Genomic DNA, 27,567 nt, shown 5'->3' on the forward strand with positions numbered 1-27,567 from the left:
AAGACTAATAAAGATGAAATCATAAAGTTGGAAGTCAATTTGACAAAAACAATTGAAAGAATTCATAAGTTCTAAGCTTTAATTAAACTTTAAATTAATTTAATTATTTGCAATCAGGGACTTAATTGAATAATATCGAAGTTCAGGGTCAATTTGGGTCAAAATTGTAATAAATTAAATTTCAGGGAGCAAGGTGAATAGGCGCTGATATTGTAGGAGGGTTAATTTATTTTTCTAGAGGTAATTTTGAAAAGAATAAAGTTAAGGAGTAAATTGAAAACTGAATTGATTAAATTTGAAACCAAGAACTTTTTTTGTAAATGATGTTGAAATCCAGGGTTCTAATTGCAATTGATCCATGGGTGAAATTAAAAGAAAGAAAAGATTTTCATGAAGAAGGGCCCAATCACTAAATGTCCGAACTTCAGGGGGCAAAATGAAGATGCCCAATTCAGCCGGAGAAACGACGTAATGCCAAGAAGGACTGTTCATCCTCTTCCTCCTTGAAACAGAGGAACCCGCACGCAAAAGAAGAAAAAAGAACGAAAAATGAAATGGCATATATTAAGACCCATCAACACAGTCAAATCTATCCCATTCTGTTACAGTCTTCCTTCGCCGCCACAATTCGCCATTAACGCTAACAGAAGCATCACCAACAGTCCAGCAATGGCGGGACTGTTGGTGTCCTAATCCCAGCAAACACGGAGTCAATTCTATCTTTACACGAAGATCACGATCTTAGGAAGATAAGGATCAAATTTCCTTCAAAAAGCCCTATAAAAGCAGAAGTAGAGGGCAGGCAAAAGGGGGGACGAAAAGAAAAAAAAAACAGAGACAAAAGAAGAAGGAGAGGAGAACTGGGGAGAAAAAGGACGGAGAGAACTCAGAGGACGACATAGAGAGAGAGACAGACAGAAACGAAAAAAAAAAAAACAGAGGAAAGACCATACAGAGAGAGGCAACAAACACAAAAAAAACAGTGAAACCAGAGAGAAGGACGACGGAAGAGAAACAGAGCACCACCTCAGCACATGTTTATTTTTATGTTTTAAATTTTTTTTTCCTTAAAATTAATAATTTTTAGTACTTTAAATTATTTTGATATGCTGATGTGAAAAATAATTTTTTAAAAAATATAAAAAATATTATTTTGAAATATTTCCGAATGAAAAACACTTTAAAAAACAATGTTACTACACTCCCAAACACGCTCGTCTCCAACAACAACCGAAGCATGCAAGCTTTCTTTTCCTGTTGGCATTTTAATTATCATGTTTCTTTAGCAAGCGTGCTTGAACAATTCATGCATGCCTGCTAATAATAGCCGGTTTGGTTTCTGGGTTGGGCCAATAAGAAACACGCTCGTCTCCAACAACAACTGAAGCATGCAAGCTTTCTTTCCCTGTCGGCATTTTAATTTTCATGTTTCTGCAGCAAGTGTGCTTGAACAATTAACGCATGCCTGCTGATAATGGCCGGTTTGGTTTCTGGGTTGGGCCAATAAGAAAGCCTGGCTTGCTAGATCAAGCCCAACTCATACGACTGGGCTAGATTCGGCCTAAAAAAAAAAGAAAGAAGGAGGAACCGTAGAAAATAAGCTAAGCCCAGGCTTTAAGTCCAAGTGTCTTATTTTTTTTAGGTTAAAGGTGTGTTTGGCAAAACACTCTCTTATATCATTTCCCTTTAATTTCACTCTTTTTTATTTTGATATCGAGCCAAACAAACCTTTTTAGATATAAGAAAATTCCAAAAATTTTAAGGATCTTTATTTGTGGGTCCATTGCACCTTTTTTTTTTTAGATTTTATTTACCGAGTATTTTGGGTTGTAGACTTATACTATGAAATGAAAATCTAGTATGCAATATATATATTTTTTCTTTCTCTAAGAAAAATATAATAGAAATATATTTTTTACTTTCAATCCAAATTTTACTGATTTATTCACAAGCACCAGAGTCATAAATACCATACTTTTTTTTTTGTTACTTAATATTTACTAATACCAGAGTTGAAAGTATTTGTAGTCGAATATTCACTAGCACTAGAGTTGGAAATATTACAACCAGACCATCAAAAACAGAATAAAACAAACCTAGCTTTAGCAATTTAAGACAAAATCAGCAATGCAACCTACCTCAGGTAAGAATGCTTAAGAGCTGATAGTATTTTATTTTTTTTGCATAACTAATCTTGTACCATAAAATCTTTGTTGACTCGTTAGAATTTCAAGTGACCATTATATTAGGTGATGACTTCTTAAACTAGACCTTTCTTTTCTAATAATAAGATGCCAGATATATATTTTCTTACCATGAATTTTTTAAAAATTATCAAGATCTCAGGTTCGACGATTATAAAAAAAGCTAGGTAATTACTAAATAATATTAACATAATCAATACAAGAAATGAATATCAGCTTTTGCTGGGAAATGAAAATATTTAAAGTCTGGTTGAATTCTATGATTCAATATATTCAAGGTATGAAATGAAACAATTACATTGCATGTGTAGAAAAAAAAAAAAACATACAAATCTAGGATGCTTTGTGCATAGCATCTTTATTCGAAGACTATCTTACAAAGTAAAAAATTATTTCTTCCAAATTTTATTTGCATCTACTAATTTAATTTTCAATAATAAAACAACAAATGAATAGTCAAATTATTTATGAATCATGTCCATTTTTGAGCAGTAGCTTTAATTTCCAATAGCTGACTTAGCCTCACGAAGATGCTTCTCCCTCGAGAGTAATTTAGCCAACCTACACCAACAAAACAAAAACTTAATAAATAAATAAATAAAAGAATAATCAAGATGAAACAAAGAGTATCATTCATTCATTTATACTTTCTGAGAGCCTCTTCAGTAGTCATCTTATTGATAGGTTCGAAGACTCCAGTAGCCAAATTCACCCTTGAAACTGGCTTCTTCAACAATTCCTCGCCCACTTTCACAAGATTCTCCAAGTTCTCTTTCGTGGCAACATCCACAGATGAAAGCGTTCCGGTCAATGTGTCATCCTGCATTGATTTTTCACACGTATTATAAGGTTATATTTCCCCACTTTGCTTCATGAAAAAATAATTAATCACGAATTAGCATGATAAATAAGCACCTGAATTCGAAGATAATTTTCCTCTGAGTTGAGGGCTTGAAAAACAGTGGAAATATGAAAATCAACCATGTCAGCACTAGCTTGCGTGAAAACATCCACTAATGGAGTAGAATGATCACTAGTCAACCATCCCAAGAGACCCCATTTAGCTGCTTCTTCTGCATCGTACTTTTCTTCTGATTTTGCTGTACCAGTGCCCAGGGACAGGACTAGAAATCGGCCATATTCCATTGGGTTCATGCGGTAGGAGTCAGGTCCCTCCTGATTGATTGCTTTTGAAACTTCACTGATGGCAACTAAAGTCTGATCAAATTACAAAAGAATCGAATGATATAAGATTCTTTATTCATAGAAGCTCAAGAAGTGTTTGAAGATTGATAAATCATAAACATACTGGATTGTTTGCTGCCACACCACCATCAATAAGATTGAAATCTCTAACTTTGCCCGATGGATCTTTGGTTTCAAAATAATGAGCAGGAAGATAAGTCGGGGCAGCTGAAGTTCCAATGCAGATATCAGACAAAAGGGCATCCGTTGATGGGTTATTCTTCACATTATAGGTAGAAAAGATAGTTGGCTGGAGGCGCTTGATGTCAAACGTTGGGATCACAATATTTGTCAATGTCTGGTGCAGCCATGTATCTCCCAACTTTTCCTTGACAATACTATGCAAGAATTTTCCATCATACTTTGGTCCTCTCAGAGTCTTTACCAGATTTGCAGCCGAGGCAAGCGGAGAGCTATTAGCACACAATAGTTAAATTAGTATCTTCATGGATAAAAATCAGTTGTAATGCAATAATTCATCATCAGAATTAATTATCACCTGTCTTGAGGAAATATTTTAGGGCATTTCTCAAGGTAGAAGTCATTGATGTCTTTAGCAGCAAACAAAGGGCGGTTTTGCTTATTCGGTGCAGCTAGCATAGCCGTCACGAGGCCGCCAGTGCTAGTCCCTGAAATCACATCAAAGTAGTCTGCAAGCCTTGCATCTGCACCATCCAGCTTCTGTAAATTTGAATAGAAAAGCTAATCAGTGATACAAACAGGAGATAAAACTCTAAGTGTGTGAAAATAAACGAACATCACAGTTCTATATATATACACATTGATGCATGTAAAACTCTTTAGTGTTAAACTTACGTCACGCATTCAACTTAATTGTTTTTATTATATATGATCATGCACCCGAAAACACAAAATCACGCAAGATCTTGCATGTCTATTTGACATGCATTAGTATACGTGCTAAAAGAGCCCGTTTTCTTTTCTACCTGAAGCTCAGACTCTAAAAAGGCAAGGATAGTTCCTGGTATAATGCCTCTTATTCCACCTCCATCGATGCTAAGAACAGTGATCTGGTTTCCACGAGTTGGAGGTTGAATGGGAGATCTTGGAGTTTGCATGTTAGCCATATTAAAAAACAAATGCTGAAAATGTAATGAGGGAATCAAGAGACCTAGTAAGTGGAAGAGTTGAAGATCTAGGTTTATTGTAAACTTTCTGGGAGCTTGATGAGAGATTGCTAGTATACTCAAATATAGTTTAAGTGTTGTAACCCTGCAATCTGCCAAAGGGGGATGCTGAGGTATTTATAGACTTCTAACCCTTCATGGTGTTTGGAATTTTCAACAAATTCCCAAGACTTTTCTCCCCCAAATTTGACCATTCTGTAGTTTCCTGGATGGGCCGGGAACAATTTTGAATGGATCCTACTTGTCTGTACTTATCACAAACAGTTCTTAGCTGACACGGTTCAAGTTGGACCACTTACAAATTGGGTCCAAGGGTACAATTGAACATTCCAAATTCTCAAATCAAAGAAAGCAGACACTAAAATTAGAATGGTAGGTATTTTGCTGGCACTAAAAGTTAGTTGATGAAGATCATTAGTGCAACTGGTTGGATTTGAACATGTTATTTCCCCCAATTTGATTCCTAATGGCCATTAAGGTTTAGTTTATGCTTTCTTTTGGTTAAAGACTTCAAGCATCTATTTTTGAAGAAACAACTCCTGTTAGCATCAAATTGGGATTTTGCGAAAGTTATAACCAAAGGGACCGACGAATTCATGTCAGAAAAAGGGATATGAACTCAGATTTTTAATAGCTTTGTGGGTGAAAGAACAAAGGACCAAGCTTCGTGATACGTGTCTTAGCTAGCCGATGACCGATCAAACAAAACCATTAATATAATATTGCATTCAAGGAAAATTAATTGGATTATCACACTTAGAATGTGCGTGTGATTATCAATTTGCTCATTTCGACTTTTCATTACATCGTCACCTTCCAAGCTTCATTTTGTTTGCGTCTATTCAACGTTTTCTGAACTTCCATACACACCGTGCATAAAAGGTGATTTCAATGGATCGAAAACAATAATTAATCTTAAGCAAAGTCTTCAATTGTCTTGATAGGATCATAACTGCATGTTTTTTTTTTAATAAAACATCAATTCAACTTAATAATTTTTTAGGTTTAAAATTTGTATAAACACACATTATATTATTATTAATTTTTATTAATTAAAATAAAAAATAATATTTAAACGTATAATCGCTTAGTTAATAATATTATAATATTATAACAAAAAACCAATTCAACCTAATAATTTATTTTTTTATATATGTTCCCAAAAATAATTTTATATTACACTCTATTTAATAACAACTGTGATTAATAAAGCTTCCTTATTATGTACAGTTTGTTCCATTTTGTACAATTGACGTAGATTAATGTTTCTAAGAAGAGGATAAAATGGTTTGGAAGTGCAGCCCCATATATATCAGAACACAATGGAGTAACAAAATATATACATAGTTAGCTTGAAGAAAATTAATATAGAAACAATGATCTTACGAGGGATGTGAAGATGATTCTTTGCCAAACATTGAATGAAAAACTATCAATTGTATTTGAATCAACAGTAGGGAGTCTATATTAGTATAACAAAATTTTGAATATTAACTTAGGTTATTGCTTGAACTAACAAACTAATTTTTTTTTTTGGCAAGACATAGCCGCTTCAATTAATTTTTTAATATTAGTTTTTCTATTGTATGAGACCGTCGCCTTTTACGAATTGAAATTCATATAGTTTGAAGTCGGACATTTGATTCATTATTTAGGGTTTGAATCAAAGCATATGATTTCAAAGTGCTTGATTAACAAGAAAGTGCATCAATCTAATAAAGAAATATTTTCAATCCAATGGGATTTCTATCAATCATGCCACTAAGTTGCATCACCTAATCATTCTAAACTACAATTCACGTGTTGTCTCAACTGCAAGTCTTGCAACATATATATATTATTCTTTCTAGTTAACTAGCATTTCTTTTTCTATTTGCATGCATAAGGAAAACGCCACGGAATGAAATAAATTTTGTTTACAGATAATTTCTGAATTTATCGATAAAATAATGACCGATGGATTAAGGGGTGTTTGTCAATCAAACTCTTAAATAAATAAAAAAAACCCTTATTAAAAAACAAATAAGACCTAATAACTGATCCGGTTATGACCTAGTAGGGTTGATAAAAAAAAAAACAAAAACAAAGACCTAAAACCAAAACAGATTCAACAAAAAAAAAAATATTTCTTAAAAAAGTACAGAACAAACACAGAAAAAATATAAAAATATAAATAATATTTAATTATAAACCCAGAAACAACAAAAAACATTCAAACGTATGGAATGCCAATGAATAAGAGTTTAAGAGGTTAAATACTTTATAAATTCTTAGTGTTTTGAACATTAAAAAACTTTCTTATAAATTTTTTTAATTTAATACTAAATAACTATTTCAGCTCAAAATCTAATTTATTAGATAAGATTTCATGAATAAATTTGTATTATTTTCAGATATACCCATCTGCTTTGAGAGATCATGTGCCCCATGGTTTGGAAAAGTTTTAGATATGATACTATGCATTTGTCCAAAAGCTTTTTATGCAAGTACATCCTTACGGTGACAGCATCATTTGAATTTCCAGTCCAATTCCATGTCAAGGAATAATTATACCTGAATATTCAGTACCTGGCTGTTTGTTTCATCACCACATATCACACAAGCATGAAGTTTCCATGCATGGAAATTGTTTGTTAATTTTTTCAAGACAAAAGGACACGCGATGGTCAAAATATTGTTCCCAGCAGCCTCACAGAAGGATAGGGTTTGAGGTCTCAAAGAAGAAGACGCTAACTTACGGTATCAAAGACCGTAGAGAATCAAATCGAAGACTGCTTTGTTGGAAATTAAATCTTAATTGGTTTTCTAGGATAGATACAAAAATACTTTCGAAATCTTTAAGTATTATATTAATTGCATTCTTTGGTGTTTTCTTTTGCCCTTCAGCACATTTTTGGCTAATTTCTTAGCATCATGATACAACTTGTGCTATGAAGTTTCGTGTTGCCCAGTACTCCTCACTTTGTTCTAAGTTAGACCAGCTGTGCTTGAAGATAATGTTAACTGACCGTCGAATGGAGACCAATTAACAAAAGATTGCTCAAGTTGAAGCAGAGAATTATGCAAGGAATAGTATTTGCTAAGAACATTCAAACTTTTGGATTCGCGAACTTGCACAATTAATGTCGAAGCCAAAATTAATACTTGAGAAAAGTTGACTGGTGATCTCGAGGATTATATAAATTTGACATGCATGTTACGTTGTTAAAGGTTTTAATATAAAATTATTATTAAAATCACATTCAATAAGTTAAATTTTTAAATAAAAAAATTGAAATAAATTTTTAATATGATACCTGAATTTTAATAAAAACAATCATGCATATATTTCATGCCCTCACCATCCTCCTTTCATCTTTATATTTGCGTAATAATGTTCTCCTCATGAAAAATCCACAGCTATCCTTTTAAGGACATAATAAAGATTTTCTGAGGCATTATGACAAATACATCAAACTTAGTCGTAACTAGAGGGTTTTTTTTTTTCTTTTTTTTCTTTTTTCCGTATTATGATAAGCCAAAGAAAAACACTACACATGTCTTCAACCCTTTTACTTTCAAACAAATAAAAAAGTTCAAATCTAGGAAAGTGGTGAGTAATTAATGAAAAAAATCCATCAAACTTAGCCACGTAACTCTAAATTTTTTAATGGTAGCTGAAATGGCGGCTCTACTTTTCTCATGGTAGTGCCCCAAGATCATGGCATGTCGAGAACAAGAGCATGCAAGGAAATTCCCTTCCTTTACGCATATAATATAATACGAAAGTTCTTATTTGTAGTTAATTAGGCATGCTAATATACATGTGCGTGTGTCTTTGGAATTTCTTTTGTTCTTCGTTTTTTGGAAAACATGCGTTCATGTCAATTTAGTTGCATTTCTTTAGACAAATCTCGGTATTAAGAAAAATCAATTGTCAAAGACTGTGTTTGTTTGACTTATACTTACTGATTTGTCCCCCAAGTAGTAACTATTACTCAATTGGCTACGCAAACAAAAACAACTTCCAATTGGACCCATCATCTGGGCACCACTCAATTAATTCTAGCTATAAGATGTTGCCTTTAAAATAATAATAATAAAAACACAACCTATTTGTTTTTTCATAAATCTAATTTAAAACATGAATTAATTAGATAATGTTTGATAAATGGTGATCCAATTGGGAAATATTTTTTGTTATTGAGCCAGTTGAGAATTACATGATAATTGGGGGGTAAATATGTCCATTATTCAATTATTTTTCTATTTTTAGGTGAAATCAATTTATAAATATATTTTTTCTCAATAAAATAAATTGTAAATGTTATTGAGTAGAAATAAACTAAGTTTGAAATAAGTAAAGGAATTACTCTTACATTTAAAAAGAAACTTTCTTTAAGAAGAAAAAACTATTAAACTTTTATATTATACTTATTGGCACCAAATTTATCAGTAATTAAAAAGATATGAAGAAAGTAACTCATTGTATTTTTACTGGACACAGAGAAAAGTAGTTTTTTAGGAGAATCAATATTAACTTTTCATGCTAATTTTAAAAACACCATCAAAGTTTATCGTGTTTTTCACTCTAGTCTCCAAGTCCAGAGAATACACTCCACCAGATGATGGGCTTAAACTGTGAAGATCCCTTGGCAACTTATACTTTCCTTATTGGGCCAAGCACCGAAACACATTTAATTACAGGCAAGATAATCTGAAAAAATAATAATATATAATTACGCCCTTGAATCATCACGTCAACCTCCCTTTGTAGATAGTGCCTCAAAATCTTGGGGGTAAGAGAAGTTTTAGTTTTTTGATAAACTAATAATATATAATACAAGTAGCAGTATTATTATACATAACCAAAATCCACTCCAACAAGTAGCAGTATTTTAGTTTGAATACAATTATTTTTGTAATGTCTTGGATGACATATTAAAACATTATTTTAAACTGTCACATCCTCACATAAAAAAAAAATACAATAAAGTAAACAATTAGACATGGAAAATAATAATATTTTAATATTGATGAATTTTTGAATTTTTGCATTGCAAATCCAATGTTGCGAGAGTGGAGGAGAGCATGAGCTTCTTGCTGGATTGCAGTTCATGATGGCCACTAATTCTACCTTTGAAGCTTTTTTTGATATATAAAGGTTGATTTGAAAATTTGCTATTTTTTTCTAAGAAAATCTAGGTAATTATTAAATAGTATGAACAAAATAAAAATAAAACAAAAACCAGCTTTACCTGGAAAAAATAAAATATTTAAAGTCTGATTGAATTACATAATATTACAAATCTAGGATGCTATGTGCATAGCATCTTTATTCGAAGACTATCTTACAAAGTAAAAAATTACTTCTTCCAAATTTTATTTGCGTCTAATAATTTAATTTTCAATAATAAAACAACAAATGAATAGTCAAATTATTTATTAATCATGTCTTGGAGTGGTAGCTTTAATTTCCAACAGCTGACTTAGCGTCGCGAAGATGCTTTTCCCTCGAGAGTAATTTAGCCAACCTACACCAACAAAACAAAAACTTAATAAATAAATAAATAAAAGAATAATCAAGATGAAACAAGGAGTCTTATTCATTCATTTATACTTTCTGAGAGCCTCTTCATTGGTCATCTTATTGATGGGTTCAAAGACACCAGTAGCCAAATTCACCCTTGAAACTTGCTTCTTCAACAATTCCTCGCCCACTTTCACAAGATTCTCCAAGTTCTCTTTCGTGGCAACATCCACAGATGAAAGCGTTCCAGTCAATGTGTCATCCTGCATTAATTTTTCACAAGTAGTATAAGGTTAGATTTCCCCACTTTGCTTCATGAATAAATATATATATTGGATAACATGATCAAGAAGCACCTGAATTCGAAGATAATTTTCTTCACAGTTAAGGGCTTGAAAAACAGTGGAAATATGAAAATCAACCATGTCAGCACTAGCTTGTGTGAAAACATCCACTAATGGAGTAGAATGATCACTAGTCAACCATCCCAAGATACCCCATTTAGCTGCTTCTTCTGCATCGTACTTTTCTTCTGATTTTGCTGTACCAGTGCCCAGGGACAGGACTAGAAAGCGGCCATATTCCATTGGGTTCATGCGGTAGGAGTCAGGTCCCTCCCGATTGATTGCTTTTGAAACTTCACTGATGGCAACTAAAGTCTGATCAAATTCCAAAAAGAAATGAATGATATAAGATTCTTTAGTTATACAAGCTCAAGATGCGTTTGAAGATTGATAAATCATAAACATACTGGATTGTTTGCTGCCACACCACCATCAATAAGATTGAATTCTCTAACTTTGCCTGATGGATCTTTGGTTTCAAAATAATAGGCAGGGAGATAAGTTGGAGCAGCTGAAGTTCCAATGCAGATATCGGACAAAAGGGATTCCGTTGATGGGTTATTCTTCACATTATAGCTAGAAAAGATAGTTGGCTGGAGGCGCTTGATGTCAAAAGTTGGGATCACAATATTTGTCAATGTCTGGTGCAACTCTGTATGTCCCAACTTTTCCTCGACAATGCTATGCAAGAATTTCCCATCATATTTTGGCCCTCTCAATGTCTTGACAAGATTTGCAGCAGAGGCAAACGGAGAGCTATTAGCACACGATAGTTAAATTAGTATCTTCATGGATAAAAATCAGTTGTAATGCAATAATTCACCGTCAGAATTAATCATCACCTGTCTTGAGGAAATATTTTAGGGCAGTTCTCAAGGTAGAAGTCATTGATGTCTTTAGCAGCAAACAAAGGGCGGTTTTGCTTATTCGGTGCAGCTAGCATAGCCGTCACGAGGCCGCCAGTGCTAGTCCCTGAAATCACATCAAAGTAGTCTGCAAGCCTTGCATCTGAACCATCCAGCTTCTGTAAATTTGAACAAAAAGAAACTACTCAATGATACATACAGGAGATAAAACTTTTAGTGCGTGAAAAATAAACTAACATTACATTTCTACATATATACACAGATGCATGTAAAACTAGTAAGTGTTAACCTTACTTCAGGCATTCAACTTAATTTATTTTTTTGTTTTAGTATATATGATGATGAAAAAGAAAGCAATATCTTGCATGCCTACTTGACATGCATTAGTATACGTGCTGAAAGAGCACGATTTTCTTGTCTACCTGAAGCTCAGACTCTAGAAAGGCAAGGATAGTTCCTGGTATAATTCCTCTTATTCCACCTCCATCGATGCTAAGAATGGTGATTTGGTTTACATGCGTTGGAGGTTGAGGAGGTGATGATGGAGTTTGCATGTTCGCCATATGATAAACAAATGCTAAAATGTAGAGAGTCCTAGAAGTAGAAGATAGAGTTGAGAGGGTTTAGCTTAAACTTTCGGAGAGCTTGAGAGATAGCTTGTACTCAAATGTATTCAAGTGTTAAAACCTTGCAATCTCTCAAAGGAGATGTGGAGGTATTTATAGACTTCTGTCCTTCATGATTTTTTTCTTTGAGTTTTTTAAAAATTCCTAAGAATTTACTTACCAAAATATTTGACCATTTTGAAGTTTCTTGGATGGGGAACAATTTTGAATGGATCCAAGTTTTTCTGTACTTATCGCTACACATTTCTTAGCTGACACGATTCAAGTTGGACAACTTAATTACAAATTGGGTCAAAGGATAAAATTAAATTGAAGGATGGCAATCAGTGAGAATTGTAGGTTTTTTAGGAAGTGAGGAGTTATGACACGAGAAGTAATCAATTACATTAAGTGGGATTTTGCAGAAGTTAGCAACAAGAGAAGAGACAACTTCATGGATGGAAAAAGTCATCGAGGCAAAGTTATCGATGTATAATTTTGAAAAGGAAACGTTTCAGTGCAATAATCCAATTATTCCGAGATATATTAGCTTTTAATTTATACCTTCCTGCAATCTAAAACAGGACACGAACGGCCTTAAAAAAGGTTCATATGTTAAAATCATGTGTTTATTAACGGATAATAGTGTTAATAAATATATTCTTAGGATAGTTTTGAAGGGTGCATGTGCTAAAATCATGTGTTTATTAACAAATAAAAGTGTTAATAGATATGTTCTTAGGACAATTTTGAATATAAAAAGAAATGTTATCTTTCTTCTTCTATTTCCATCTCTTGTCTTAGACACAAAAATATAACAAAAAAATTATTTCAATTAAAAAGTTTAAACTATTAGTTGAGACTGCAGGATATGATTTATATTATTTTCTAACACACTATTTCAAGTGAAAACATTTTAGATTTAAACTTACAAAGACATGCATTACGTTGTGTTATTAATTAGAAGAAAGAATTAAAGATGATGAAATTGAAATCATGGTTGTTTAGTCATCAAGCTCTAATATTATATTAAAAAATTAATTCAATCAAAAATTTTAAATTATTAGATAATATCTCAAAATATTATTTATATTATTCTTTAATATTCAGATGGAGGGAAAGCTAGTATTTTGGCATCTTAAAATTAAGAAAAGCATATGTATTGTTTAATGTTCTCTCTAATTATTTGAATATAAATTAAGTAAAGATATACAATGCGAACCCAAATTGATAAGATTGGTACTTGAGACATTTATTCGATAAATTAATTATATTTTCTTGATAAATTAATTATATACACTGACGAAACTTAAATGAGCTTTTGCCCTTGACTAATTGATGTAATTATAATTTGGTGACTATGGGTTACGCTGCCAAGCTTATCCTAGTTAGTTTAATTTGATTTATTTTTTCTAAATAGACATGTCAATTTAACAACTTTATAAATATTATTTTTCAATCAGTTTTATGAATTTTCAGAATCTAATAAATGGATTTTTTTCCCATAGTTTCGAAGTGTAAACTTGGAATCGGAAAAAACAAAAAAACGAGTTTTTTCTTTTGTTATAATTAATTTGAATTCAAGTTTCCAATGGCCTAAGCTTATGATTATGCGTGTAAAAGAGATCCGTTTCCAAGCCAAAGAGAAAAAGGTCCGTGGTGTTAAACTAATTGAGATCAAATACAAAACGGAGGCTAGAGTTCTGAATAATCTGTTTATTATGAATGCATGGTCTTAACCTAAATACAAATAAAGTATATATAGGTTAAACTGAAAGTACTATTCTACCCTTAATAAATAAGACAACATAAATATTATGTAACATCTCCCCTCAAACTCACGATGCGGCAGCTACAAGCATCGAGAGTTTGCCAACTAGAAAACAAAAACGAGATATGGAATGTGCCTTGGTAAAGAAATCTGCAATCTGCAATGAAGAAGGAACAAAAGGCAAAGTAATTGTTCCATGCTTGAGATGATGACGAGTAAGATGATAATCGATTTCAATGTGCTTAGTCCGCTCATGAAAAACCAAGTTGTGAGCAATCTGAATAGAACTCTGGTTGTCACAATACATAGGAGTAGGATGGGAAAAGGAAACTCTCATATCAGCAAGTAACCAACGTAACCAAATAATCTCTTTGGTAGTAGATGTCATAGCACGATATTCTGCTTCGGTGAATGATTGAGAAACAATAGATTGTTTCTTGCTCTTCCAAGAAATAAAAGAATCACCTAAAAAGATACAAAACCCGGTAACAGACTTACGATCTGTGGGATCACTACCATGATCAGCATCAGAGTATGCACGCAACTCCAAGGAAGAGGTGGATGAAAGTAAAAGACTTTGAAAAACTGTACCCCGAAGATATCGCAAAATACGAAGAACAGCTGCCCAGTGAACAGTAGTAGGAGAAGCAACAAACTGACTAACAACATGAACAGCATATGCAATATCTGGACGAGTAATTGTGAGATATACCAAACTCCCAACAATAGTGCGGTATAAAGTAGGATCTATCAAAGGTAAACCATCAGAAGAAGAGTACCTTGCGTTAACCTCAATAGGAGTATCCACAGTCTTGTTATCAGTAAGTCTAGCCCGCTCAAGAATATCTGCAACATATTTCGACTGAGAAAGAAGGTAACCTCTAGGTGAGTATGCTACCTCAATACCCAAGAAATATCTAAGATAACCCAAATCCTTCATCTCAAATCGTCTAGCCAATTCTGTCTTCAAAACTGAAATACCATCAATGTCATCACCAGTAATAATCATGTCATCAACATATAAAGACAGAATGATACGACCTGCATCAGTGCACTTAATAAAAAGAGCAGAATCATGACTGCTAGAAACAAAGCCAAGTGACGAGATCACAATAGAGAATTTCTCAAACCAAGCACGGGGTGCTTGTTTGAGACCATATAATGCTTTCTTAAGCTTACAAACATATCCAGAGTCATGTGAAATACCAGAAGGGGGTGCCATATAAACTTCTTCTTGAAGATTTCCATTCAAGAAGGCATTTTTAACATCAAGTTGAGAAATATGCCATTGACGAATCGAAGCTACAGCAATAAGAGTACGAATAGTAGTCATTTTTGCAACCGGAGCAAATGTCTCCTCAAAGTCCATACCATACTGTTGAGAGTATCCTTTGGCAACCAACCTAGCTTTATATCGCTCAATAGACCCATCAGAATTAGTCTTGATCTTATACACCCAACGACAACCAACAACACTCTTACCAGGAGGTAGAGGAACCAGATCCCAAGTATCTGTCTTATGCAAAGCAGAAAGTTCCTCATCCATAGCTTGCTGCCAAAGCGGATCAAGAATTGCCTCTTTATAGGAAGAGGGCTCAACAAGACAATGAATAGAGGCTAAAAAGGAAGTAAATGATGAAGAATAACAAGAATAAGCAAAATCTAGTAGTTTTGTGGACTTATGAATACGGATGGACTGACGTGGAGGTGGATCCACAATCTCAGATGAAGCTTTAGGGGTTGTAGATGAGAATAGAGCTTCAGGTGTGCCAGAGAGTAAAGTACCAGTACCTGCAGAGTTATGAGTACAAATTGATCGAACATGGGGAGAGCTATCATTACCAGAATCCTCAGAAAATGGATCTATACTAATAAGAACAGATTTAGTCAGGCTATGAGTAGTGGATGAAATAGAAAAGAAAGGTATATGCTCAAGGAAGACAACATGACGAGACACATAAAGTTTCTGAGTTATTGGATCAAAACAACGATAACCCTTTTTACCTTCACCATAGCCCAAAAAGACACAAATAGCGGATCGAGAGGATAGCTTACTTCGTTCTACATGAGGACGAAGAACGAAACAAGTACAACCAAAGACTTTAAATGAGGAATAATCAGGGACATACCCATATAACTTTTCAAAAGGAGATAGACCCGAATTATGAGAAGATGGAATTGTATTAATCAAGCTTACAACAGTAAGAACAACTTCTCCCCAAAACTCACTAGGAACAAAAGCAGACAACAAGAGAGAATGAGCAGTTTTGATAATGTGCCTATGTTTTCTTTCAGCAACACCATTTTGCTCAGGAGTATCTGTACATGAAGTTTGGTGGATAGTTCCATCTAGGGCAAGCAATTGGAAAAATTTATTAGAAGTGTATTCCCCACCCAAATCACACCTAAAGCATTTGTTCACAGTAGAATATTGAGTTTTGATAAAAGCTCGAAAAGCTGCATATATCTCAAAGAATTCAGAACGATGTTTCATTAAATAAACCCAACAATAACGAGTATGATCATCAATAAAAGAGACATAATATCGAGACCCTCCTTTTGTGGCAATAGGAGAAGGTCCCCATACATCAAAATGAATCAAATCAAATGGTGAAGAAGAAACAGAAATACTTCGATTAAAAGGTAAGGCGGAAAATTTTGCCAATTTACATCCACTACAATCAGAAATGTCACAAGTTTTCAAATTTCCTAAAGCTCCTGTGGATGCCAAAAATCTCAAACGAGAAGACGAAACATGACCTAGACGGGAATGCCATAAATAAAAACTAGAAGATGAAATACTCAAACGAAAGGAAGACAAATCAACGGTAGTAGTAGCAGCGGCAACTGACACTTTTAACTCATCCAAAATATATAGTCCATTCTCCCTACGACCTGTCCCAATCAGCTTCTGAGACTGCAGATCCTGTATACAACAAAAGGAACCAGAAAACATGACTAAATAATCACAAGAATCACATATTTGACCAACAGACGCAAGATTCAATTTGAGTTGTGGAATAAGATAAACATTAGGGAGAGACATGTGAGGTGTGACAACAGAACCAACACCTGCTAAGGGCATTTGAGTGCCATCAGCAGTCATAACATGAATGGAGGAAAAAGGGGATACAGAGGTAAAAGATGAGGAATCTGGAGACATATGATGGGAAGCACCAGAATCCAAGACCCATTCAGAATGTGACATATTTGAGGAACTATGAGGCAACTGACCTATGGAAGAAGAAGCGGACATTGCTTGTGGCTACAACGAGAGAAACTTCTGAAATTGCTCAGCCAAAATATTAGGATCAGTAATAGAACCTGGGGAAGCTACTGCTGCAGTATTGTGGTGTTGTGGTTTATAATCCTAAGGTGGTCTATGAGCATTAGATTGTGACTGATTGCCAGACTTCCAAGCTTGATTCTGCTGTCTCAACTTAGGACACTGAGCCTTCCAATGACCTTTCTGCTTACAGAAACTGCACTCATCGAAGCCAACCCTTGTGTAAGGCTTATTCTGATGATTAGAAAATGGCTTAGAAGGCACTGCTAATACTGAAGGATTTGAAGAAGAAAGAATTCTCTTTTCAGAATAAGATTGAAGACGTATTTCTTCAGCCAATAACTCACTAACAACAGAGTCAACAGAAGGCAGTGGAGAACGATGCAGAATTGAACCTCTAAGTCCTTCGAAATCACTGCGAAGTGCTGTTAAAAACTATACCAATCGTTGCTGCTCTCTACGCTCAATATAGGCACCACATGCCTTTAATTCTGCCGATTCTGTAAGAGCCAATTGATCCCAAAGATCTGTCATAGCGGAATAAAACTCTTGGATACTCATATTCTTCTGATGAAGAGCTCGTATATCATTCTCTAATTGATACTGTTTTGTAAAATTTGATTGTGTGAATAACCTTTGTAGATGATCCCAAACCTCTTTTGTTGTCTCATACTTCGCCAACTGCATCCCTATCGAATGCTCAACAGAATTGTTGATCCAAGTAATAATCTTTGCATTATTTGCTTCCCATGTATCTATCAAAACAGCATCTCCCTCCTCAACATTCTTAGGTATCATATAAGTCCCACTAACATACCCCCACATCTTCTTACCCTTAAGGAAATTTCTCATCACATAACTCCAATACGAATAATTCTTCCCATCTAACCTCACACTCACAGACTGAAGTGAATCATCTCTTTCAATAGCCATAATCAGCAATCACAAATAACCAGAATGCAAAAGCAGCGGAAACAAAATACTAAATTGCAGAAACTAAACAAATCTCTTCTTGAAATTATACGATTACTCCAAAACACAAAACAAATTTGCAAAAACTGAACGCAAATACCAAATTGCAGATGCTGAAGGGAAGACGAAATACCAAAATAATTGCAAAAACTGTCGAAATACCACAATAATTGCAAAAACTGTCGAAATACCTAATTTTGCATAAACGGAAGACAAAATATCACTCCAAAAAATTGGGATTAAGCCTCGTTCCATAAAACGAGCTCTGATATCATGTTAAACTAATTGAGATCAAATACAAAACGGAGGCTAGAGTTCTGAATAATCTGTTTATTATGAATGCATGGTCTTAACCTAAATACAAATAAAGTATATATAGGTTAAACTGAAAGTACTATTCTACCCTTAATAAATAAGACAACATAAATATTATTTAACACGTGGAACCAGAAAAGCAGGCCAAGCTGTATTGCTCGTTTCCAAGCTATATACCATTGAAATCACCTTCTAGGACAGGAGCTCGGATTTTTAGTAGCTTTGTGTGTGAATGAGCCTAGAGAACAAAGGACCAAGCTGCATGATTGTGGAGGACACGTCTGAAGATTCAGTGCGAGCGAACAGCCCGCGAGCGGTGTCCGAATCTAGACAGAAAGCCTGCGAGTGTTTAGTCTTCAAGTCCACGTAACGAGCCAACCTTCCCCTTCGTCATCAGTATATGCAATGGCTGCTTCATGACACGTGTCTTAGCCATGAATATATTAATAATGCATTGAAGGAAAATTAATTTGATTATCACACTTAGAATGTGTGCGTGTGTTTATCAATTTGATCATTGCGACTTTTTCATTATACACCGTCACCTTCCAAGCTTCATTTGTTTGCGTCTGTAGAACATCTTCCCAAATTCCATACATACCATGCCTAAATTTCAATGAAATAACATTAATTATTTGGAATTCAATCCCATATATATATATATATATATATATATATATATATATAATCAATTGTATTTGAATCAAGAGGAGAGAGTCTATATTATTTTCTATTATTATGTTTTAATCTTAATAAGAATGGGAATATATAATGAATTGATTGAATATTTCTTAAGATCTTCACCATTCTCCCAACGACTTTTTGTTTATGAAATTAAATTGCAAATTTATGATTCAATCTAACAATACCATTCAAAAAGATTAATTTATGTTTTTGTTTGAATTAGAATATTAATTTTGACTATTATTCTAATACATCATCATTTTTATATATATTTTTTTTATTAAGGGACACGCAGCCTCTTACCAATTGAATTTCACGTGTTTTAATATAATGTTTTATTTTATTTTAATCAAAGCATATCAACTCAACGTGATTAGTGACAAGAAAGAGCAACAAATTACTAAAGAAATATTTTCAATACATTGGGGATGAATGGTCGAAGTTGGACCTATATTGATTGTTAACCCTAAAATCAATTCGATATGTTGCATCACCTAATCATTCTAAACTACAAGTCAGCCTCAACTGCAAGTCTTTCCATATATATTATTCTTTTCGGTGAACTCGCTTCTGGTTTTCTAATTGCTTGGGCAAGGAAAAGGCAACACCTACGTATGATTCAAATGTCTATATCAACTTTTCCATGCTAACTTACCCAAATGAAAAAAAAAAAAAAAAAACAAAAACAAAACAAAAAGTCCCACACGTTTGCTGCAAAAGATTTGAAGGATGCCTCAATCACTTCCCTAGGACCTTCCCACAACCCGGCTACATTAAAATTCGGCTTTCGGAATATAAATAATATTAAATAGCCGTAATAAAATAAGTTTATACTAGTTGTATGCGCATGTAAGTTTATCCTAGTTGTATGCGCATGCTATGCTAAGGGGTACCTACATGTTTTCAGAGCTCGGGAAATTCTGTGGCATATTGTTATTAAATCTAAAAGTATAGTTGCTTTGAATTTTGTTTCTTAAGAATACGTTTTTTTATCAAGCGTATCTCTTATTTATTTTAACCAACATAATATTCTTGATTGGAAGCATTCTTTTTTGCTTAAAAAAATTATAATTGTTAAAATAAGTTAAAAAAATATCAAAATAGTATGTTTATATTTTGTGTGATTGAAAGATAAAAAAAAATCATAAATATGATAAAATTATGTTACAAATCTATTTAAACATTTTGATAATCAACAACTGAATTTTCATATATATATTTGTTATCTATAGTTACCCATTTTGGGGCCCTACATAAACAAAAAATTTAAAACAACGAAAAAGAGAAATTAAATACAAAAAAAATAAAAAATAAAAAGTGTTGGAAGAATATATATATATAAGAGTATAACAAAACACCTAAGAAATTATTGAAGATTAGCTAAGGAAGATCAAATATACAAGATAAAAACAAAAAACAAAAAAAAGTTGACAATGTATTTTTAACCAATGAAGGCTCTATTAACAAAGAAAAATCAATTTGAGGAGGAAAATTTAAAATTAAATGTTTAAGGACTCAGTTGGAATTCAAGATTTATTTGAATGTATTAAGGGCTTAATTGCAAGAAAAATTGATTTTTAAAAGTTAATTTAGGTTTTAATTATAGGAAATTAAAGTCCTGGGGTTGAATTGTAATTTTTAGAAGTTAGTTTAGTCAGGTAAGAAGGTTAATTGCATAAATATTAAAGTTTAATGAGCAATTAAAAATTTGATTGAAAAAATCGAAAATTAAGGATCAAACTGGAAAAACCAAGTGAATATAGAGGCTGAAATTGATAAAATCAGAATTCGAGTTATAAAAAAAAAAATTAATGATCAATTAAGGGTTAAAATTCACAAATTTAGAACTATATAAGCTTGGATCTTTCAATAAGGATTTAATCTTGGATTTTCTTTTTAATTTTATCATTATTTGAATTAATTAAAATCTTTAATTTGGCTGCTTTTTACAATTTATAAGTTCTTGTTTTCTAAAATCATGTAATTTTAACTAATTTAACTTTAATTTATAATTTAATTAAGCCATTAATTGACTTTTTAAAATTGATTAGAATTATTAGAAAGACACGTTGTTTTGATAATTTTCTATTTTTTGAAATATATAAAACAATAAGGACAAAAAATTGAGTTATGATAATTTATTTCAATTTAATCCTCGAAATTGTTTTTACCTAGATTTTTTTTTTCAATTTTAATTACCCTTTTACATTATTTACAACGATCAAGTTTTAGTAGCTATTTTTTCAAAACCACTTCAAAGTTCGTATAATATAGCAATTAGGTTATTTTGATAAAATGGATTTGAGTATTGATGACAATAAAATGAATTTAAAAGAATATCTATCTATCTCTCTATCTATGTTATTGAAGACACCTGAAACTTAATCAGGTTGATGAACGGATTATTCCATGCTTAAAGGATTCAAATCCTAGAGAACATAAATAAGATTTTTTTTTTTTAATGAATATACAAATCCATATATGAGTGATTTGTTTAAAAATTGACAGAGGAGAAACTTTATCAAGTGGTTCTTGTTTTTTCCCTAAGAAACAGTACTGGGTAATTACTGAATACTATTAAAATAATCAATCCAAGAAATAAAAATCAGCTTTTACTGGAAAAACAAAATTCTGGTTGAATTCTATGATTCATTATTCAAGGTATGAAACAATTACATTTTGTATGTGTTGAAAAAAAAAATCATAAATCTGGATTCCTTTCGCAACAGCTGACTTCGCTGCACGAAAAGGCATCTTTATTTTACAAAGTAAACAATTAAGTACAACTATGTCTACCACTGTTATTTCCAACAGCTGACTTCGCTGCCCGAAGATGCTTCTCCCTCGAGAGTAATTTAGCCAACCTACACCGACAAAACAAAAACCTTAAGAAATAAATAAATAAAAGAATAATCAAGATGAAACAAAGAGTATTATTTCATTCATTTATACTTTCTGAGAGCCTCTTCATTAGTCATCTTATTGACAGGTTCAAAGACTCCAGTAGCCAAATTCACCCTTGAAACTGGCTTCTTCAACAATTCCTCGCCCACTTTCACAAGATTCTCCAAGTTCTCTTTCGTGCCAACATCCACAGATGAAAGTGTTCCGGTCAATGTGTCATCCTGCATTGGTTTTTCACACGTATTATAAAGTTAGATTTCCCCACTTTGCTTCATGAATAAATACATTGGATGACAACAATTAGCATGGTAAATAAGCACCTGAATTCGAAGATAATTTTCCTCTGAGTTGAGGGCTTGAAAAACAGTGGAAATATGAAAATCAACCATGTCAGCACTAGCTTGTGTAAACACATCCACTAATGGAGTAGAATTATCACTAGTCAACCATCCTAAGATACCCCACTTGGCTGCTTCATCTGCGTCATACTTTCCTTCTGATTTTGCTGTACCAGTGCCCAGCGACAGGACTAGAAATCGGCCATATTCCATTGCGTTTATACGGAAAAAGTCAGGACTCTCCCGATTGATTGCTTTTGAAACTTCACTTATGGCAACTAAAGTCTGATCAAATTCCAAAAAGAAATGAATGATATAAGATTCCTTAGGTAAGTAATATTAAGTTATGAAATTTCAAGATGCTGAGGAAATCATAAACATACTGGATTGTTTGCTGCCACACCACCATCAATAAGATTAAATTCTCTAACTTTGCCTGATGGATCTTTGGTTTCAAAATAATGGGCAGGGAGATAAGTCGGGGCAGCTGATGTTCCAATGCATATATCGGACAGAAGGGCATCCGTTGATGGGTTATTCTTCACCTTATAGCTAAGATAGTTGGCTGGAGGCGCTTGATGTCAAAAGTTGGGATCACAATATTTGTCAATGTCTGGTGCAACCGTGTATCTCCCAACTTTTCCTTGACAATACTATGCAAGAAGTTGCCATCATACTTTGGCCCTCTCAAAGTGTTTACCAGATTTGCAACTGAAGAAAATGGAGAGCTATTGGCAGACAGTACTTAAATTAGTATCTTGATAAATAAAAATTAGTTATAATGAAATAATTCATCATCAGCATTACTTATTACCTGTCTTGAGGAAATATTTTAGGGCAGTTCTCAAGGTAGAATTCATTAATGTCTTTAGCTGCGAACAAAGGGCGGTTTTGCTTATTCGGTGCAGCTAGCATAGCCGTCACGAGGCCGCCAGTGCTAGTCCCTGAAATCACATCAAAGTAGTCTGCAAGCCTTGCATCGGCACCATCCAGCTTCTGTAAATTTGAGAAGAAAAACTACTCAGTGATACATGCTGGAGATAAAACTTAAGCAAATACATTAAAGCCCGAAGGAGGCAAAAATAATAAACCCATAGGGTCAGAGAAAAACATATACAAAATAAACGAACATTACAATTCTATATATATACACCGATGCACGTCCAACTATTAAGTGCTAAACTTAGGTCATGCTTTCAACTTAATTTCTTTTTCTGAGCCCAGAAACACAAGCATGTAAGATCTTGCATTTCTATTTGACATGCATTAGTATACGTGTTAAAAGAGCCCTGTTTCTTTTCTACCTGAAGCTCAGACTCTAAAAAGGCAAGGATAGTTCCTGGTATAATGCCTCTTATTCCACCTCCATCGATGCTAAGGACAGTGATTTGGTTTCCATGAGCTGGACGTTGAAGAGGAGATCTTGGAGTTTGCATATTAACCATATTGATAAACAAATGCTAAAAATGTAAAGAGGGAATCAAGAGACCTATAAGTGGAAGAATTAGAGAGATTTAGCCTAAACTTTCTGAGAGCTTGGGAGATAGCTAGTATACTCAAATGTAGTTCAGTGTTGAAGGCTTGCAATCTCCCAAGGGGATTGTGGAGTTATTTATAGACTTCTAGTCCTTCATGGAGTTTGGCATTTTCAACAAATTTCTAACATTTTAATCACCCAAATTTGACCATTTTGAAGTTTCTTGGACAGGGAGCAATTTTGAATCGATCTAAATTTTCTTTACTTGTAACTAAACAGTTCTGAGCTGACACGGTTCAAGTTGGACCACTTACAAATTGGATCCAAAAAGGTACCATTGAAAGTCCCAAATTCACAAATAAAAGAAAGATGACACTAAAATTGGAATGGTAGGTATTTTGGTGGCGGAAAGTAAACTAAATTAGTTGATGAATACCATCAATGCAATTGGTTGGATTTGAACAAGTTATTTTCCCCAATTTTAGGGTCTTCCTAATGACCAATAAGGTTTAGGTTTATGCATTCTTTTGGTTCAAGTAACATGAAATCGTGTACATATGAGATGACTAGCAATCAATGATTTAGAAACATTGGGATTTTACAGAACTTATACCTAAGGCACCGACGAGTTCATGTCTGAAAAGAACACTGGTTGGTAATATGTACGATTTTCCGAAGGAAATATTGGAGTCCACGATGACGGAGGAGAATCCAGAGCTGATTAGCATTTAACACAACATAACATGTATAAAAATTGAAGAAACACGTGTTGGAAAATGTTGCAATATGGAAGTTTCGCCTTGACCATGGATAATAGGCTTGAGATAAAACCAGAATGAATAATCTTCAAGAATAGAAAGAAAGACATAGATTCTAGTAACCAGATGCTGTTATTAAGATTGATATAATAACGTACCATAGCTATATAATCTTGAAAGATTGGTTATTAAATTATTATACGAGGTTTCTTGAATAATTTTAAATTATTTTCGAATATTTCATCTGCTTTGAGGGATCACATGTACATGGTTTGGGAAAGTTTTATATCTGATTAATGTTATCCTCGAGTTTTAAATTTTTCATGATAATAATGCATCTTGTCCTTGTGTTTTTCATGCTAGTATATCCTTATCATTTGAATTTCCAGTTCAAATCCTTGTCAAGGAATAATGATGAAGTTTCCATGCATGAAAATTGTTTGTTATTTCTTACAAAACAAAAGGACACGCGATGGTCAAAATCTTGTTCCCAGCAGCCTCACAGAAGGATAGGGTTCGAGGTCTCAAAGACAGAAACGCTAGCTTACGATATCAAAAGCTGTCAATGGATCAAATCGAAGACTGATTTGTTGGAAATTAATATATCCAAACCAGATAACAAGATTGGCCAATCGTCATCCCTGTACAATACGCATGCAGTTGCATTAAAAATTCAGCAAATAAAAGAGCTCAGAACTAGGAAAGTGGTAATTAATTAATGAAGAAATCCCATCTAACTCACCCACGAAACTCTACATTTTATAATGGTAGTTGAATTAGTGGCCGCTCTACTTTTCTAATGGTAAGATCATGACTGTCCTGAACAAGAGCAAGCAAAGATTAGTTTTGTCCCAAATTTCCTCTCTTGTGGAGGTGGAGCATTTCAATGGCTAGAGAAGTTTCTGCAAGTTCTTCTTCTGTTTTAGCCTTCCTTCCTCTTCACGCTGTATTTTTCATAGATAAATAGAGAAAGTAGTTCATAGGAAACATAAACTATTATTTACAACTCCAAGGGAGAATTAATTAGCATTCCACGAAGCCATGGTCAGAGAATACACTACACCAGATAATGGGCTTAAACTGTGTAGATCCTTTGGCAACTTATACATTCCTTATTGGGCCAAGCACCAAAACACATTTAATTACAGGCAAGAGAATCTAAAAAAAATAATAATATATAATTACACCCTTGGATTATCATGTTAACCTCTCTTTGTAGATAGTCCCTAAAAATCTTGGGGGTAAGAGAAGTTTTTTTTATATATATACATAGGTAACACTAGCTCACTCAAAAGTATATATGTAAAGGAAACTAATTCAAAGATACCTGATCATAAAAAAAAAAAAAAAAATTTTCACTATCATTTCAACATAACAAATTAAAAATATTTTTTAAGAAGCAGATGAGATGATGTGAGTTGAGAATAACTGAATGTCTTAGGTTTGGCCTTAGCCAACCTTTTCTATTTATATATGTTATTCTTTTCGGTGAACTCGCTTCTAGTTTTCTAATTGCTTGGGCAAGGAAAAGGCAACACCTACGTATGATTCAAATATAACTGTTAAAATAAGTTAAAAAAATATCAAAATAGTATGCTTATATTTTGTGTGATTGAAAGATCAAAAAAATCATAAATGTGATAAAATTATATTACAAATCTATTTAAACATTTTAATATAATCAACAACTGAATTTTCATATCTATTTGTTATCTATAGTTACCCATTTTGGGCCTACATAAACAAAAAATTTAAAATAAAGAAAAAGAGAAAATACAAAAAAAAACTAAAAAAAATATATGAGCATACCAAAATGGCTAAGAAATTGCCGAAAATTAGCTGAGGAAGATCAAATATACAAGATAAAAAAAAAAACTACAAAAAAATTGACAATGTATTTTTAACCAATGAAGGCTTTATATATTAACAAAGAAAAATCAATTTGAGGAGGAAAATTTAAAATTAAATGTTTAAGTACTCAGTTGGAATTTAAGGTTTATTTAAATTGATTGAGGACTTAATTGCAAGAAAAATTAAATTTTAAAAGTCAGTTTAGATTTTAATTATAAAAAATTAAAGTCTAAGTGTCAAATTGTAATTTTTAAGAGTTAGTTTGGTCAGATAAGAGAATTAATTGTATAAATATTAAAATTTGATAAGCAATTAAAAATATAAAGATTGTGAAGAAATACTGGTTAATTGCAGAAATTGCCGAATGAATGCTTGTTGTATGAACTTGGGAAGTGTGTTGACCTATTTACACACTGAATTCTGCAATGCGAATTGAAAGTAGAAGTTGGGGGCAACCAAGTAGACAGTGGTTCTGCTTTTCAGGTTGGAAATCCAACGGTGATCAGTAGAAAAGATTCGCTTTTCTATATTTGTTTTAATTTTTTAATTTTTTTATTATTTTATTTATTTTAATATCAGATTTGATTTTTTTAATTGATATTTATTTTATTTTTCATCTCTTTTAATTAACTTTCTTTTCAATTTTCATACTTACTTTTTTTATAAAAAAGAAAAATGATCCCAATGCTTTTCATTATAATTTCTTTAGGTTTTATTTATCTTCTTAATTGATTTTTTTTTCAGATTCATCTCTCGTTATTTGATTTTATTTAATTTTCATGTCAATATTAATTTTTATTTTTTCGATCATTGTTTTTTAACCTGACTTGAGAGTTAATCCCAAACAAGTTCTGAATCACATATTGAAGTTCTGAATCACATATCGAGGGGGTTGGTCAAGGATACTCAAATAGACTTAGCCTAAAAAAATATCCAATGGGTTTTAAAAAAAATTCATAAAGAGTTTGTGTTATTTTTTTAATCATGGTTTTAAAAACTAGTCTGGAGGTCACCGCTGTGTAAATCTTGGGTCACAAATCAAGTGGGTTGGTCAGGGTTACATGAACAACTATTTTTTTTTTATTTTACAAATATGTAAAAATGATATTATTTTGGTTACAAATTTTTAAAAAAATCAATAGGTTTTAATAAAATTTTAAAAAATAAATTCAATGAGTTTTAAAAAATCTACAAAGAATTTAATGAAAAAAATTGAATCCTTATTCTTTTGATCGTGATTTTTAAACCTAGCCTAGAGATTGATCCTAAGTAACTCCTGGGTCACAAGTC

The 27,567-nt window shown here is 32.8% G+C and overlaps 2 protein-coding genes and 1 pseudogene across 2 annotated transcripts; all 3 read right to left on the reverse strand.

The window, feature by feature from the left end:
- Window positions 1–2,451: 2,451 nt before the first annotated feature.
- On the reverse strand, window positions 2,452–4,678 carry LOC118031713 (patatin-like protein 2). Its single transcript, XM_035036205.2, has 6 exons — window positions 4,397–4,678; window positions 3,949–4,130; window positions 3,514–3,862; window positions 3,120–3,422; window positions 2,852–3,024; window positions 2,452–2,765 (listed from the first exon to the last, which is right to left on the reverse strand). Exons 1-6 carry the CDS (start codon window positions 4,535–4,537, stop codon window positions 2,702–2,704), a joined length of 1,212 nt encoding a protein of 403 aa, XP_034892096.1. The 5' UTR covers window positions 4,538–4,678; the 3' UTR covers window positions 2,452–2,701.
- A 5,171-nt stretch (window positions 4,679–9,849) lies between these two features.
- LOC118031714 (patatin-like protein 2) lies at window positions 9,850–11,988 on the reverse strand. Its single transcript, XM_035036206.2, has 6 exons — window positions 11,739–11,988; window positions 11,293–11,474; window positions 10,858–11,206; window positions 10,463–10,765; window positions 10,197–10,369; window positions 9,850–10,110 (listed from the first exon to the last, which is right to left on the reverse strand). The coding sequence occupies exons 1-6, from the start codon at window positions 11,877–11,879 to the stop codon at window positions 10,047–10,049; spliced, it is 1,212 nt and encodes a 403-aa protein (XP_034892097.1). The 5' UTR covers window positions 11,880–11,988; the 3' UTR covers window positions 9,850–10,046.
- Window positions 11,989–21,571: 9,583 nt separating this feature from the next.
- Window positions 21,572–23,760, reverse strand: LOC118031711 (patatin-like protein 2; annotated as a pseudogene).
- Between the last annotated feature and the right edge of the window lie 3,807 nt (window positions 23,761–27,567).

This window comes from Populus alba, chromosome 17, assembly GCF_005239225.2.
Source record: "Populus alba chromosome 17, ASM523922v2, whole genome shotgun sequence".
In the NCBI taxonomy this organism is placed as follows: Eukaryota; Viridiplantae; Streptophyta; class Magnoliopsida; order Malpighiales; family Salicaceae; genus Populus; species Populus alba.